Here is a 17616-nt window from a genome sequence, read left to right as displayed (position 1 = left end):
AGGTTTGGGAGTTGCTGCCGAAGAAGCCTTGGCGAGTTGCTGCAGTGCATCTTGTAGATGGTACACACTGCAGCCACAGTACGCCAGCGGTGGAAGGAGTGAATGTTTAAGGTGGTGGACGGGGTGCCAATCAAGCAGGCTGCTTTGTTCTGGATGGTGTCGAGCTTCTTGAGTGTTATTGGAGCTGCACTCATCCAGGCAGGTGGAGAGTATTCCATCACTCTCCTTACTTGTGCCTGCATTATTTGATTGGTCCTAGAGAATGAACGGTTGCCTCTTGGGAGACCAGGGCTATTGTTTGCAGCCATGGTTTATAACCCAATTATAAACCCCCACACAGCAGCAGAACGTAAATCATTGAGACCCATACCCATATCTGAGTTTCTGTGGAGCTCACAATAGGGATGCTTAAAGAACAATATTGTTATTTGGACTGGTCTGGCAGATGGCTGCTCTATAGTCCAGCCAGGTGACCGAGTTCATCACCATCTCGTGCATGCTGCACAATTCTTCCATCCAAAGAGAGGTGAGCATGCAGCAGGCCGAGAAGGAGGCTCATGCTATTGTAGCTTCACAGGAAGAGAATGGGGAGAGTAGAAGGGTGACGTGGAAAGAGATGATGTACCGGCAAGGAAATTGATTGACTTTTTGTAGGCAACAACTTCCAATAATGGACACTTCTTGCCACTGACCATCTTTTAGTTTTCTCTATGAACATGGACATATATAACCATGGACATATATAACCTTGCACTAAAGCTGCCTTCCTATGTTTCACTCACCTCCCCAGCAATCATATTCTACAACTCAACCCAAAAAAACAGTTCATTCAAAGGAGATATAAAAAGATCTCTAATTACTGAGTGCTATTTATAGTGCACATCTTCTTCAAACCCTATGCCCATATAAGATGGGTTCATGCTACTCCTCAAACTTAGACTGTATTAAAGGGATCCTTCTGTGAGAGGAGCAAATGTCGTGGCAGGCTGCTATTGATTGCTTTGGCTCTGTATGGATGTTAACTGCTGTCAACCTCTGGGTGTAGGGTCATGTGATGTCGCTGCAAAAAATGGTGTCATGTCCGATGATGCACTTTGCTATTTTGGCACATCCTCAATCCTTTGAGGGTCCTGGCTGGAGTGGGAGGATATGCCAGTAACTGCAGAGGACGCTGTATCATTTGGCCATTCTCCTGCCAGGCCCCTTGTGTGGGTACTCCAGCTTGAATGTCTGTGATCTGCCTGAGACCAGTTGATAGGAAGTCTCCAATACATGCAAAGCCTGCCGTGACTGCTGTTTCCAAAAGATTTCCCAGTGGGTCAAATCCAGCAGTGAAAGACTGCTGTTAGTCCCAATGGTGTCAGTCAAGTGCTCATGACAAAACATTGTTTTCTGTGCTTGTTCCCTCACTGCTTTGGGGCTCCCTTGCAAATGGCTGTGAAGACATCAATTGCTCCACTGTACTTTGCATTTGAGTGAATCCCTCCTGTAGAACTGCGTTTCACCCAGTGACCCATCCTCAAATTCACAAATTACATTGTCTGAGGTGCAACTATCTGTGCTGTTGCCAGGGGCTGGGAAAGTACTTGATGCAAAGTGCTGTGAAGGCACCATTTCCTCATCATGGAAAGAAGCTACAGGAGAAAAAAGGAGTAAGATTTATAATGCAACCCCAGTCAATGATTTCTAAGACAGGTAAGATCATAAGGCTTTTAGTACACCATGCAGTTGGTTAGCAAACTTAGCCCATGCTCTGAGGTTTTAGAAAGAGCCATTGTATGAAGGATCATAATAAATGGAGGTCACTTAGTAGATGATGGCACCATGGGGGAAAAATTTGTTTGGTTGCGCCACCCATTAGCGCCTAAAGAGTTCAAGAAGTGGGGCGCTAACCAACTAGCGCCCGGGCGCAGCGAACCCTGCGCCTCTTCCCAAATTGAGCGGACATTTAGCACCGGTGCTAAATCTTGGCGCCCGCTCACCGGCGCACGCAAATCATGACGTCATTTCAGTGTGCAACGCCCTTGGGGTGCCCCGGACCGGAAATTCAGTGGCGCCCCCCTCCGTTCCGCCTGTCGCTACCAAGGACAGGTTACCTTGAACGTTTCCCAGTCACTGTCGGGCTGGGGGGACGCTATTTAAAGGGGACTCTTCCTGGATTATTAGTGGTAGCCATTTTTGGACCACACCTTCTGTGAGAGAGAGAGAGTTGCTCAGAGACAAACGGAGAGACATTTCTGCAGTGAGCCAGCGCTGGCTGAGGAACTTTAGCCTTCTGAACATAACTTTGCAGTTGGTAAGCTTCTCAACCGGCATAACTTTCAGTGCGCACTTACTATGGGGTTTGCATTGGATGGGAACATCGTCCTTCTCAATCATATTGACAGGGCACAGAGACGCAGGGATAGAGTGGCAGGCATGGCCAGACGGAGGAGGGCCAACAGACGTCGGCACACGAGACCTTACGCTGCCAGGGTTTTCCGCCAACAGTTTTCGTATATCAACATGTCTGAGGAGTAGTGTTTCCGAAGGCTGCGCTTCAGTAAGCAGGTGGTCACTGAGCTCTGCCACCTGCTTCAGCCAGATCTGCAGCCTCAACTAAGGTGCAGGACATCTCTGTCGGTGGCTGTGAAGATCACTGTGGCTCTAAACTTCTATGCCAGCGGCTCCTTTCAGGCCGCTGCTGGGGACATTGCCAACATCTCACAGTTCGCGGTGCATTGCTGCATTGTCAAGTGACTAATGCCCTCTTTAAAAGGAGATGGCAGTACATCTCCTTCCCAATGACCCCGGACAAGCAGCGAGAGCGCGCAGAGGGCTTCGCAAGGATAGCGGGCTTCCCCATGGTGCAGGGCGCCATTGACTGCATGCATGTGGCTTTGCGGGCGCCTCTAGAGAATGCGGAGGATTTCCGCAACCGAAAGGGGTTCCATTCTTTGAATGTGCAGCTGGTCTGTGACCACCGACAGCTGATACTCGCTGTCAATGCCCACTTTCCAGGCAGCAGCCACGACGCCTTCATCCTGCGCCAGACTTCTGTGGCAGACCTTTTTGAAGCCCCGGCTCACCCAGGAGGCTGGCTTCTCGGGGACAAGGGCCCCTGGCTGCTGACCCCGCTCCGTTCGCCCTGCATCCCTGCTGAAGAACGATACAATGAGAGCCATCAAGCAACCAGGAACATAATTGAGCGCACAATCAGCGTGCTGAAGCAACGGTTCCGCTGTCTGGACCATTCCGGAGGAGCCCTTCAGTACTCACCTGAGCGAGTCTCCCACTTCGTGGTTGTGTGTTGCATGCTGCATAACCTGGCAATCCTCAGGACCCAGCCAATGCCACCAGACATTGAAGCACGAGCAGAGGAGGAGGAGCAGCACCAAGACGGGAGGGAGGCACAAACTGCAAGGGCCGTCCGTCAGAGGCTTATAGCAAGTCGCTTCTAGGCCCCTCTGAGGGAATGCTTTCTGCCATTCCAAGAACATGAATGGAACTGTTCTGCTACCCCTAAGTCGGTCAAGGCAACAATTTGTGCAAAGAACAGACATAGACATTGTGAATAAATAAACTTCTTTATTTAACAAACTGTGTATCCTTCCCGCACGACAAAGCAATGGAAACAAACACCAAAACAAACAGACTGCCACATAACTGGCTCTCACACCCTGGAGACAATGTCCAAAACATAACTGGCTCTCACACCCTGGAGACAATGTCCAAAACATAACCAACATTCAGACCAGCATCCTCGGCCTTGAATGAAAGAAATAACATAATTTAGCAACACCTCCTACTTTTTGCCCCCCGATGGTGATCTGCTGCCCTTGCGGAATTGCCCCCTTCCTGCCCTGCAGCTCCTCCATAATGGGACCCCAGTGGCTGCAGCAAGGCTGGGGGAGGCCTGCTGACTGTCTGAAACTGAGACCACAGATGCCCTTGAGTTACGGCCTGGACCAGCTCTGGGCCTGGAGGGCCCGGCTGCTGACTGCTCCAACTCTGCATGGGCGGCAGCAGTCTGTCCTACAGGTGGTGGCAGCTGCAGTGGAGAAGTGCCAGTGGTGGCATCAGGAATGCTGTCATCCTGAGAGTGGACAGCAGCTCCCTGGTCGGCCGACACACTGGCACTCTGACGGGGCAGCACCGCAGCATGCGCAGCAATCGGCTGGTACACAGATTGCTGGCCTGCTGTGGCGCGGCGAGGGCCCCGGGGAATCCTGCCCGATCCAGCGAGGGTGGCAGCAGTCAGTGCTCGCGTGGCCTCAATCTGCATCTGCATGAGACCAGCCACTGACTGCGTGGCAGCACTCAGCACTTGTGTGGCAGGTGCCAGTGCTTCGCCGAAGTCCTGGACAATCCTTGCCAGTGCTGCGCCGAAGTCCTGCACAGAGCTCCTTGCCTGTGCTGCGCTGAAGTCCTGGGCACTCCTTGCCAGTGACTCAATGGAATCGGGCATCCTTGCCACTGCAGCCATGAGCTCAGTGTGCCTCAGCCCAGCCTGGGCGCTCATTTCTGCGAGGGCACGCACCTCTTCTGCGCTCTGTGCAGCAGCACTCACGGCCCGACTCGCCTTCCGGGGAGACGTGCCCCCGAGCTTCCCTACCCCCCTCGCGTTGCTGCAGGCCGCTGGGTCCTGGAGCTGCATCCTCCTCAGACCATTCCCCCTCGCTCCCCTCCAGGGAAGGCGTCTCCCCAGTCTGGACATGGGCTGGCTCGCCTGAGGGTGGCACAGATGGTCCGGCTTCCTCCTCCTCGTCGCCTCCAGAGTCACTCGCACTGGCAGCTTGAGGGCCTGCCTCCCGAGCTGGTGATGCAGCATCTGAAAGCAGGGAGGTTCAAGAGTGGCTTTAGCGAAAGGACAGGGTGGCAGCAAGGGATGCATGAGTGCTGCAATGCTCTGAGTTGGCTCGAGAGTGAAAAAGCATGCTGGTGTGGGGAACAAGTGGAAGGAGAGAGGTCAAAAAGGTGATGACCTTACCATTGTTGTCCACAATGGGGTCGGCATCTCCAGAGGCGACGGGGCCAATCATCCGGCTTGCCACAATCCGATGGACTCGCTCCTCCAGGTCTGTGAGGGTCTGTAGGTGAGGCCGGCCTCCTCCGGTCCGATGCTGTTGCCTTCTATTATGGGCCAGCTTGGCCTGCAAGAGAAAGGACGGGGTGTTAGGAAACCTGCAGCCCTGATCTGGGATGACATGCCTCCCATGGTCGATTAGCCCTTACATTATGCTGCCCTGATCTGGGATGACATGCCTCCCATGGTCGATTAGCTCTTACATTATGCTGCCCTAATCTGGGATGACATGCCTCCCATGGTCGATTAGCCCTTACATTATGCTGCCCTGATCTGGGATGACATGCCTCCCATGGTCCAGGAGCCCTTACATTATGCACAGAGCTGAATGTGCGTGTGTGTTTCCAGAAAAGGCCATAGGTGCTAGATGACAGCTGGCCATTGGGGCTTTGCACACCCTCTGGCCATAAAGTGAGGTCCAGATGGAGGGATGAAGATGATTCTGAAAAAGGCACTCACCCTGACGACCCGAGTGAGGTCATTGAACTTCTTCCTGCATTGCACAGGAGTCCTGGGAACCATGCTGCTGGAGGAGACTCTGTTGGAAACCTCCCTCCAAGCTCTCCGATAGTCGCTGTGCTGAGGCCTCCTGCCATTCTCTGGGTAGAGTACAGATCACCTGCGCTCCACTGCGCCAACCAGAGCATCCAATGCCCCCTCACTGAAGCGCTGCACTCTCTTCCTGGCCCTCTCCATGTTCAGGCAGTTGTCGACGCCACAGGTAGGTTACCGCCGAGTTTGAGACCTATGATGCGCAGGGTGCGGCTGGAGATGATGATCGATCCACCCCTTTAAGAGCTGTCTGGCGCCAGCGTGTCTGGCTGAACTCGATAATTGACAGCACCTGCGCTGCGCCCGCCCACGGAGATATTGCGTCGCGCCGCCGGGTTAGCGCCTTAAGACTGTCGGGCAGCGCCTGATTTAGCGCCGCAATCACCTTCAGGGGCGCAGCTACCCAATATCGCTGGAGGTGGCTAATTTGCGCCTGGCGCTAAACTTTGCGCACCGCCAATACTAGCACCCCAAACGGGGCGATACCGAATTTTTCCCCCCATAGCTCCAAACTTGCCGTCACCAATGTACTCTACAGAGGCACATCCAAAAAAGGCTAAGGAACATCTCCTCAAAATCAGACAGCTGCTTCAGTATGCTGGCCCTTGGCCTGTCCTGGTTCTCTCCCAACTGATGTGCACACCCTTGGCCTGTCAGCATAGCACAGTACTGAAAATGTTAACAAGTGCCTGAGTACCCAAAACTGCACCGCTGTGTTCAAACCACTTTCCACCCTGTGCCAGACTTTCTCACATTCCTTTTCATGGTGCTTTTCTGACAAGTCTTTTGCAAGTGGACTGGAAAGTGATGTGTGCATGGTATTATTGTCCCTTACTGCACAAGTGCCATGCAGCTTTGGTTGTTTAAAGAAAAGTTGAAAAAAAAGGACAACGCTATATGCATATTTTTGCAGCTTATTTCTCAGAGAGTTCAATAACTGAACATTTACATTGTATGAAGGACGATTGTGCATGTATATAAAAGTGCCTACACTTACCTTAGCACTCTCTTAATGCCACTGAACTTCTTCCTCATTTGCTCCCTGATATGGTGGATCTGGTAACTGCATCTACCTGCTCAGTGATGTCCATTCATGTAGCTTGCACCTGGGTCTTTACAAGTGGTTGCCATTCAGCAACAAACAGGACACCTTCCTTCACTGTGCTTCCTCCATCAATATTACCAAGGCTTCATTACTAAAGGCAAGAGTCTTTGGATCCATTTTCAATATACACTTAACGCTTAAACTGTTACCCCCCCCCCCCCCACTTCCAGCAGAACAACAACAGGAAACTCCCCTTTAAGAGTGAGAATTAGCCCTTTAAGAGATGCTGGCTCATCAACTTATCTGATTTGTAGCCAATAATCTTGGAGCTGACTTCCCTGCTCATAATTCCCAGGTGCAGGAAGAATATTCTAATGAAAAGGATGCGCTTGCCTTGGATGATGTGGTGGGGCGAGCCCTGCATGCTGGCAGCAAGTGGATTACTTAATGAAAAACTTGTTCTCTCCCCATAAAGGACAAAGTGTTGCATTGCAGTGTAATGGATACAAATATTATGCACATGTCAAATAAAGGTCAAATCGACAAAGGCACTTCATCATACTTCTGGAGTCACTGTTACGAAAAAATAGACATTCAATACAATTGTTCCCATTGGGATAGTCTCTAACCTATTTAGTGTTAGATAAAATGTATACTTAATTTCAAGCATACAAAATGACCTCAAAACACACCTTTATTAGATGAAAGGTCATCAACCTGAAACGTTAACTCTTTTTCTCTCTCCAAAGGTGCTGCCTGACCTGCTGAGTATTTCCAACATTTTCTGTTTTTATTACGCCTATGTTAGTCTAAATTTGTTATAATTTTGGTCTGGCCTCCCTCTCAGACCCTGTGCCCCCCTCAATTGCTGCTTTATGTTTTTATGAGCTGTTGCTATGTTATTATGTCTAGGTAAATCCATAACATTTCAGAAAGAACAGCTTGTCTGTGGACTACACACTGAAATGAATGTTGGTTCTTTTTGTAAACATTCTGATTGCCTAATTTCAGATCAGAGCTGATGAGTCGTATCTCTCATATTACTGCTCAGCCAGTCATAAAAATTATAAATGCCCTGTTGAATACTTTACAAATATATGACAACACCCCCATAGGAAATATCTTCTCTAAAATTAAGAAATGTTACATTAGTGCAATATTTTGCTCTCCTCGCCATTTTCTGACAGCAATTAATTGCTTCAAGGCAGTTCTCCCTAAGTTGCTCCAGAATGCTTCAAACGTTGCCAGTGCACGTGCATGGAGTTTCACGCAGACAGAGTTTACGTGGTTGTTTGGCAGCCTGCAATTAGATTACTTGTCGTGTGGAAACTGGAATTTGGACAAATGCATGGACCACTCACACACCTCCCAGCAATAAGTAACACTTCACGCACACTTTATGTTCATAGTTACTTCCTGCTTTGAGTCACACTGAGCTCCACCGTCTCAGCTGGAGAATAGTGCTTTGCATAAAATCCAAAGTGGGGAGAAAATACATTTAAAATAGAGTGGCGACTGTTTTAAATAGATATAAAGCCTTTTAATCCTTTTCTCTGAGCATAAGTAAGTAAAGAGTTTGTGGTATTGAAGAAAATCAAATGATTCAATTCTTTCATTCTCTTTACTTGCAGTATAGTCTGCAAAATTTTCTGGAATCCATCCTTTCTTCAGAATTGAACATGGCACTGCAGTATTACTAGTTGACAGAACAAGTGCAATAATTAAGTGTTATTTCTTAGTTAGGGCATTTCTGTGATTACAGCCTGCTTCTACTGGAAGTCACAAGTGCAGCAAATGGGTTTGCAAAATTATTAAGAATAATAATTATTAATGAAAAAGATCTTCAGGAAAGTAAGAGTAATCTTTCTTCAGCTGTGCTTTGTCCTATGCTCAAAACTCTTACCTGTGTCACTTTTTCTGTCACGTTGTGTGTCCTTTCCTTCACTTTAGGTGCAATGATGGTCTTCTCTGACGAAGGCGGGGATGAACTCTTTTCAGCTTTTATATCAGAAAAGTTCAGGGTGATTTGAGGAATCTTGCTAATTGTGCTATATTTGTTGAGATTAGAATCTGATGTGGAGCCCAGTAGGCTTGACTTGATATGATTAAAAGGTCCTAAGGAAAATTGACAGTAAAATATGTAAGGCTTTACACTGCATACCAGGTATTTTACACAAGTTCACATTTTATATTACGTTCTCTTAAGCTGCAATAATAGATTGAGCTTTCTGGTTATCATTATATGAAGGACCATTTCATCTATTTAATAATAATGATAAATACATAAACTACTAATTTCAGTTATTACAATTGATTGAATTTTCAAAGTATATGAACTAAACAAATCTATTCATTATCTTTCTGAATAATTATTTATATCAGCTCAAAATAGGGGAAATTCCTTATGTACATGGTGTAACCTCAGGGAATGGGATCAGTCACATCATAGTGATAATTATGTTACTACATTACATGCAAGATCAGCACCTTTTGATAGTACAAATGTCCAACTCAGATATCATCTGGCAATTTGCCAAAAGTAAAACAATGAATAGATTATCATATATTCAATTAATAGTCAGCTAATGGTCATTGATTAATGAACTACAGATGCACATGTATTTCTGCTGGATACAGGGACTATAGTTCAATAACATTTGTCATTTTTACAGGTTCAATATACATCTATGCTTTGAATGGCCAAGTTGATATAAATGGCTCAGTGCTTCCAAAAACAGTGCAGCCTTTTGTGTAACTAGTTTCTGAAATTCAGCAGCACAAGTTAATGGTATTTCAAGAACACATGCTTTGGAAAAGTAATTTCCTGTCATTAGCTATGATCCATGAATGAAGTCATGTTACCATTTAAAGATCAAGTGACATTTTGTCACTAAAATGCATTTTACATCATTATTTCTATTTGAACTTTCCCCTGTTTTGTTTCAATATCGTGGAACCTAAATATATTTTGTACAAAATTATAACCAGATGACATTTTTCAATTTGTGTTGACTGAAGTAACAGTGCCAGTTGATTGTATACTTCCTCATTGCATTTTTATGTGCTCTTATTTTATTTCAAATCTGTTTTAGGTTTCCTTGACAAGGAGGTTGGAAGAAGCTTCTACAAAGTCACTCTAAATCTGGTAAGAAATATATCATCTCTGTCTGATTCCACTGAGATTGCGAACGCATGAGAGAGAACTCTGCTCTTCAATCTCCCACTTCAAAGTGCAGCATCTCAGAGTCCTGTGTATTTACTGCTCTACAGCATTGGGCTGTTTCAGTTGATAATACTCAGTTACCTGACCATGCAGTTTAACAACAGTTACTCAATAATTAGCAGATAATGAACACGAAGGTTTGACAATGCCCTGTGCTTATTTAGACACAAGATGAAATGAGTACTAAAATAAATACTAGCATGACAAAAATCTTGAGATGTGCAAGTTCATTATTACCATTTAATTAGGTAAGGTCTTCCCTGGTCTTTTAGTGAAAATCAGTAACATTTTTAAATGTTTTAAAAATTGTCGAAATCTCCAATTGCAGAACTAAATGGTTTCCAAATAAGTTGCAATGACATCCACAGCAGCAATGGCAATATTCTGAGGCAGTTCCAGAAGTTTAATAACAGTGTGATAGCCGGTAGCATTGATTTGGTTCTGCAGTGATTGACTGTTAGGTTAAACATCTGGGTCTTTGTTAATAAGCACACCATTAACCGCACAATGAAACAGCATGTTCCAGTCAAGCCACTAGTGAAGAAACATCACTTCTAACCTATATTTTGAATGGAAAATTACAGAAAATCATGAAATAATATTATGATTTGTACTTTCAGAAATAAAGCTAGCACTTGTTAAAATTGTTTTTCTTCGTTACAGTTCTGATAAAGTTTCAATCCTGTTGTTTGACCTTTAAGGAAAGTGAACAGAACTCTGATGATATCAGGTGTCATACTGTATTAAGGAAGGTATTAATAATAGTTTCTGGCAGCATAACAAACATTGTATGGCAGCTGACAGTGACAAGCATGGCCTAATATTGCAGATAAAAGAAATGAAAAATATACGGTTGTATTTTTTTCATTGTAGTTCCTTGTTGATGCCAAGTCAGTCTCTGCTGTACAATTTCCCTCCGTTTCCAATCTGATCAAAAAATAAATGCGTGTCAAAATGTAGGAAATCACTTAAAATGGATGACAGTGGCAGTTCCAGAATCAGTGTTAGATCCAACCATAGTTCCAGTGAATAATGGACGATTGACGTATACCACATAAAGGATCTAAGATATCCAGATCAGACTGTCTGTCAACATGAGAAAAGTTAGTGCAAAATGGATGTTTTGCCATAGATATCACAAGCATATTTAATAAATGTCAGATTGTATAATGTTTACAAAACATGTTAAAGGCACCAAAGGGGTGAGCATTAACATTGTACCAGCTTGTTCTTACTTTTTGATTCACCAAATCTAATATTGAATTCCTACGGGTAGATTTCTCGATTGACAACATCCAATTTTCGGGCTTTAACTAAACATTCCATTCAGAGAATCAGGCGAAGATCTAACACATCAGAAGCACCTGCAGTTTGTGGGCAGATGCATGCAAATGAGGTGAAAATGATGTCATTGCATACGAGATTTTATTTTTATTTTCCTGCCAATTAACGCTATTTCCCTTATTCATCTGTATCAATTGGCTGTTCAGAGTTGCTAGACACTGAGCTGTATATAAAAAGTATGAGTTTGGCTCACTCTTGCCTCTGGGTCAGAAGGTTGTGGGTTCAAGTCCCACCCACAAGGATTTGATCACAAAATCAAGGTCGATATCGCAATGCAGTACTGCGGGAGTGCTGCACTGTCTGAGGTGTCATCTTTTGGTTGCAACATTAAACTGTTGCCTCATCTACTTGTTCAGGTGAACATAAAAGATCCCACAGCACTATTTGAAGAAGAGCTGGGAGTTCTTCCATTCTGGACAACATTTATCCCTCAAACAAGACCTCCAAACACAAATAGGAATATCGGAACAGAGGGAGGACATTAAGCCTCTCGAGTCTGTTCTACCATTCAATTAGATCATGGCTGATTTGCACCTCAATTCCATTTACCCACCCTTGTTCCCTATCCCTTGATAACTTTACTTAAGAAAAATCTCACTCCACTCTTGAAAACTTTAATTGACCCAGCATCCACAGTCTTTTATGGAGCGAGTTCCCGATTTCCACTACATTATGTGTGAAAAAATGCTCCCTGATTTCACTCCTCAATGGCCTAGCTCTAATTTTAAGATTATGCCCTCTTGTTCTGGATTTTCCCACTAGAGGAAATAGTTTCTTTTTATCTACCCCATCGAATCTCTTTATCATTTTAAATACCTCAATCACCCCTCAATCTTCTAAACTGAAGGGAATACAAGCCAAGTTTATGCAACCTGTCCTGAGGACACTTGCATCATTCTGGTGAATCTGCACTGTACCCCTTCCAAGGCCAATATATCTTTCCTGAGGTTCAGGGCTCAAAACTGAACACAGTACTCCACATGGGGTCTGACCAAGGCTCTATACAGCTGAAGCATCACTTCCTTACTTTTGAATTCCAATCCCCTTGAGTTAAAGGCTAATATTCCATTCACCTTTTTGAGTACTTTTTGTACCTATGTACTAGCTTTTAGTGACTTGTGTACATGGACACCTAAATGCTTTTGCTCCTCCACAGCTCCTAGTTTCTCACAGTGGATGACCTCACACTTTCCCACATTGAACTCCACCTGCCATCATTTTGCCCATGCACTTAGTCTATCTATGTGCCTTTGTAACTTCTTGCTCACATCCACAGAATTTACTGTACCTCCCAACTTAGCATCATCTGCAAACTTGGATATACATCTCTCTATTCCTTCATCCAAGTCATTAATATATATGGTGAAAAGCTGAGGCCCCAGCACAGATCCCTGGGGTACACCACTTGTCACATCCCAACAATCAGAGAATGAACTCTTTATCCTTTCTCTGTCTCCTACCTCCCAACCAATTACCAACTCATGTCACAAGGCTACCTTCAATTCCATGCACTCTAATATTTGCTAATAATCTCTTGTATGGAACCTTATCAGATGCCTTCTGGAAGCCTATATAGACAACATCCATAGACCCCTATCCAGTATGCTGGTGACCTCCTCAAAAAATTCAACTAGATTAGTCAGACATGACCTACGCTTCACAAATCCACGCTGACTCTCTTTGATCAGCTGATAGTTGATTGTTTATTGCTGTATGTGGGATCTTGCTGTGTGCAGATTGGCTGCTGTGTTAGCCTACAAACAGTAGTAACTACACTTCAAAAGCAATTAATTGGCTCTGAAGCTCTTTGGAAGATCCTGAGGACATGAAAGATGTTATATAAATGCAAGTTCTTTCTTTAAAGATCCTAGCAAGAAGATTGTCAAACTGTAAGGTCAAATCTCAACCATTTTGCTTGTTCGTGTTGTTGTTACCCCCCGCCCCCCACACCCCTTTGTCTCTTAGGTTTTTAGTACCCTTTATGGCAATTGTTGTGGAAATTACTGTTTTTTTCCCAACTGCTTCTAGAGTGTCACAGTGCAGTTTCCCTGGGAATCTCTACTTTTTGAAGAATCAGATCAGGCTGCAGTTGAGTATGCTTTGCACCTGGCAGTAGCTCTGCCCCAGACTCTACAGGCAAAGGCACAAATATCTGTATTTGTCACAAGAACAGTAGCTGCAGAGACTAAAATGTATATGGGAAACTATGACTTAGTCATGTTACATGTTCCAACCAGACTTGCAGCCAAGCTGCTCCACAGGAAAGATACTGTCTGTGGCTATTGACATCACAATCGCCCTGGACTTTTGCACTTTGGGATCATTTCAGGTTTTGACAATGTAAACCAATGAGTAATCTATAGATGTGTCAAGCAAGTGACAGTTGCATTGATTGCTTGAACAAACAGTTGCATCTCTTTCTCCATGGAAAACCAACGTGAGCATGACAGGGCTCTGCAATTTTATAGAGTGGTTTGATTCCCAAAGGTCCAAAGCGTTATAGATTGTACCTATGTAGCCCTATGTGCACCACTGCGCAATGTCACTACCTACATAAACAGGAAATGATTCCACTCTCAATATTCAGCTTATTTTATGACCATCTGCACTGGATTATACATGTCAATACTCACTTCACAAACCGCTATTACAACACCTTTATTTTAAAGTCCACTGTTCCACCATTACTTGACACACAATGGCAAGTGATTCCTGGGTGATAAAGAGAATGCTATGTCCCAATGGCTCATGACAGCTATGCAATATCCCAGCACACTGGCTGAGCACAGGTATAATGATATACTGTCAGCCACCATGGTAATCATTGAGCAAACCATTGGCATGTTGATGCAATGCTTCAGGTACCAACATTCCTGTCTCAATAGTTACCAATCCAATTACTGTTTGTGAGATCTTTCTGCATGCAAATTGGCTGCTGTATTTGTTCACAAAACAATGATCACTTCACTTAAAGTAATTCATTGTATGTGAAACATTTTGGGGAAGTTTCAGAGAGACATCATGAGGCACTAAATAAATGCAAGTCTTTGGGGGAAAAATTCAGTTGTTTGTGCCTCCCGTTAGCACCTTAAGAGGGTGCCAATTGGGGCGCAAAGCAACTAGAGGCCGGGCGCGGCGATGTTTGTGCCGCTCGCGAAATTAACTAGACATTTTGCGGCGGCACTAAACACTACCGCCACGATCTCCTGCGCCGGCAGATTGTGACATCAGTCGAGTGCGCAATGCCCCGTTAGCGCCCCGGACCGGATATTGAGTGGCGCCCCCTGCCTTACCGCCTGCCGCTAGCAACGACAGGTTGAGGGGAGCGTTATGCTGTCAGAAAGGGACTAGAGGAGTGCTATTTAAAGGCGACCGCTTCCTGCCTTTTTTTGTCGGTGACATTTTTGCACCACGCAGTCTGAGAGAGAGAGAGAGAGAGATTTCTGGAGAGATTCAACGCTGTGTGAAGGAGTTTTGAGTACTGAGCAGCACTTTGCAGGTTTATTTTGATTTGCCCTTCCTTGCTTCGCCAGCACTTTGAGGTAGCGTCTCACTCCTCGGCGTTTGCGCCTTAAGACAGGTGTGTAGCACCTGATTTAGCGCTCCAATCACCTCCAGGGGCGATAAAAGCCAAGTTTGCTGTCGGAGGCGATAATTAGCGCCAGGCGCTGAACTTTGCGCACGGCCGATAACGGTGCCCCAAATGGGGCGATACCGAATTTTTCCCCCTTTTTTCTTTTACTTTTGTAAAGTTGCCCATTATTTTTAGTTATATATTGGGCAGTACGGGCACAGCCTTAAACATAAAACTGTTTACTGTAGTGAATAGCACCATTGTACCCGAGACAATATCTATGAGAAGACCCAAAACTTCTAACATTGAGGAACTCACTTCGGTTTGAAAAATGACACTTTACAAAAGTGGTTTCTTCTCTGATATCCTCTATACTATTTATTGTGTAAACTATTTACTATTTTGAGTCTGCAAGTATTTTGGAGAGAAAAATTGAGGGAAACCTGTGTTTATTTTGAGTGATTTTGATGTGCTTCAGAATTTAGCTATTTGCATACATGAGGCTAGTAGAGATAATTGAGGTGAAAAATTATATTCAATATAGAGCACGTAGGTGGAATCTGCTGACAGAGAAGAAAGGAAGTGGAGACAGCTCAAAGATATGTATTTTTGTTAAGAGCTTCCAATTTAAGTTCCAACTAGGATACCAATACAAATCCTTCACCCACTTTGAAATACTTTATTGATCTCTCTTTGGCAAACACAATGCAAAATATTAGCATCACAAAGCTCCAATTATATTTTGGCCGTAGCATTTAGTTGATACATGATCCAATTTTACTTCTGGTTTGCTAACTGCATTCCATTCAATGTTACTGACTGCAGCTCATTTTATAAACCTGGTAGCAGATAGGAACCACGCAGATTAAAAAACAATCAGAACTGAGATTGCACAATGATACAGTCTTTAGACACCTCTGGATTCTAATATAAACTCTATTCTTCAACTTTAACAATCTAGTAACTAAGTAACAACAACAATAACTTACATTTAAAAAGCACTTTTCATGTAGGGAAAACATCCCACGCTGCTTTACAGGAGTGTAATCCGACCCAAATTGGCACCGAGGCAACAAATGAAATAGTAGCAAGGGAGACTAAAAGCTTGGTCAAAGCAGTAGGTTTTAAGAAGGGTTTTAAAGGAGGACAGAGAGGTGGAAAGGATGAGAGGTTTAGGAGGGAATTCCAGCGCTTTTGGCCTCGATGACTGAAAGCACGGTCATCAATGGTTGGGGAGGGCGGTGGTCGATGTTGTTATTGTTGTTCTAGCAACTGTGTTCAGGCTGGATCTCAGGTCAGAACTGGGGGAAATATAACTCTGTTCCCACTTACTAATTCATCTGTTATCAGCAACTTTTTTGGTTAGCAAAGTGTGTGACACATGGAGAAACCCATCCCATGTTTAAGATTCTCCAAATTAAGGTACTGAGAAATCCAAAAGGATAGAGGACTTTTTGGTAGATGTGAAATGCAGCCATCCCTCCCATAGGGACATATCCAACCTGCCCAAGTCCAGAGGGCTTAGGTGCAAGTCAGCAGACACATGACTTAGAGAAGCCAAAGTGTGCAGAGGGATACTGCTGGAATTTCAAGCGCTGGTTGCTTCCTCTGTGGAGAGATTAACAGATTTAACGTGTTGGGTCAATGACCTGTCGTCATCGACATGAAACGTTAACTCAGTTTCTTGCTCCACAGATGCTGCCTGACCTGCTGAGTATTTCCAGCATTTTCTGTTTTTATTTCAGATTTCCAGCAACCGCAGTATTTTGCTTTTGTACTGGTAGCTTCCTGCTGTTTGTCCAGCCGAAACCAGCCAATCCATTAGAACACTGGCTTGCATAATTATCTGGCGTGGAGTGGGAAGAATCCCAGCCCCCCACCAGACTCCTTTAATGAGCTCAGTTACCTGGCCAAACATCAATGCTTCTTCTTACATGCCTGTTACTAGCAGGCCATCCCATGGCTAAATTAGTCTGCTCTCCGCCCGTTTTATGCCATTTTACGAAAAACAGGCGTCACATATACCAAATTCTACCCCTGGGTCTCTGCCCAATTTGTGCTGCACGCTTATTTATGAGGGTGTTGCCAAGTGGTTGATTGTCAGTTTAACATGATGATGGTTGCAACAACCAAGGTCAATGCCTGTCAATAAATAATCCACATTTATAAAAATAAATGCAACATTTTGATGATGGCAGCTCATAATTATTAATGAAAGGTTCATGAATAATTTCTGAGAAATTATGGATGAGTTCAGGATGTAGAAATATAACTTATTAACTTCTGTAGCGTATACAAATTTGCTAAGCTGGGATGAGTCAATAATCAGAGATATGGGGGGAAAAATTCAGTTGTTTGCGCCTCCCGTTAGCGCTTTAAGAGGGCGTAAATTGGGGCGCAAAGCAACTGGAGGCCGGGCGCGGCGATGTTTGTGCCACTTGTGAAATTAACTAGACATTTTGTGGCGGCGCTAAACACTACCACCACAATCTCCTGCGCCGGCAGATTGTGACGTCAGTAGAGTGCGCAACACCCCGTTAGCGCCCCGGACCGGATATTGAGTGGCGCCCCCTGCATTACCACCTGCCGCTAGCAACGACAGGTTGAGGGGAGCGTTATGCTGTCAGAAAGGGTCTAGGGGAGGGCTATTTAAAGGCGACCGCTTCCTGCCTTTTTTTGTCAGTGACATTTTTGCACCATGCATTCTGAGAGAGAGAGAGAGAGAGACTTCTGGACAGATTCAACGCTGTGTGAAGGAGTTTTGAGTACTGAGCAGCACTTTGCAGGTTTATTTTGATTTGCCCTTCCTTGCT

General features: G+C 44.8%; 1 protein-coding gene across 1 annotated transcript in view; it reads right to left on the bottom strand.

Annotated features, from left to right (window-relative positions):
* LOC147120461 (voltage-gated inwardly rectifying potassium channel KCNH7-like) overlaps window positions 1–17616 on the bottom strand; it is a 383986-nt gene that overhangs the window by 162530 nt on the left and 203840 nt on the right. The window contains exon 3 of the mRNA XM_085986426.1: window positions 8566–8777. Coding sequence (XP_085842552.1) covers window positions 8566–8777 — 212 coding nt within the window. The remainder of the gene's footprint in view (window positions 1–8565; window positions 8778–17616) is intronic.

This window comes from Somniosus microcephalus, chromosome 4 (assembly GCF_052327205.1).
Source record: "Somniosus microcephalus isolate GS21.2 chromosome 4, FLI_Smic_1.0, whole genome shotgun sequence".
Lineage (NCBI taxonomy): Eukaryota > Metazoa > Chordata > Chondrichthyes > Squaliformes > Somniosidae > Somniosus > Somniosus microcephalus.
The sequence above is the reverse complement of the archived record's forward strand: the minus strand, read 5'-3'. Positions and strand labels throughout refer to the sequence as shown.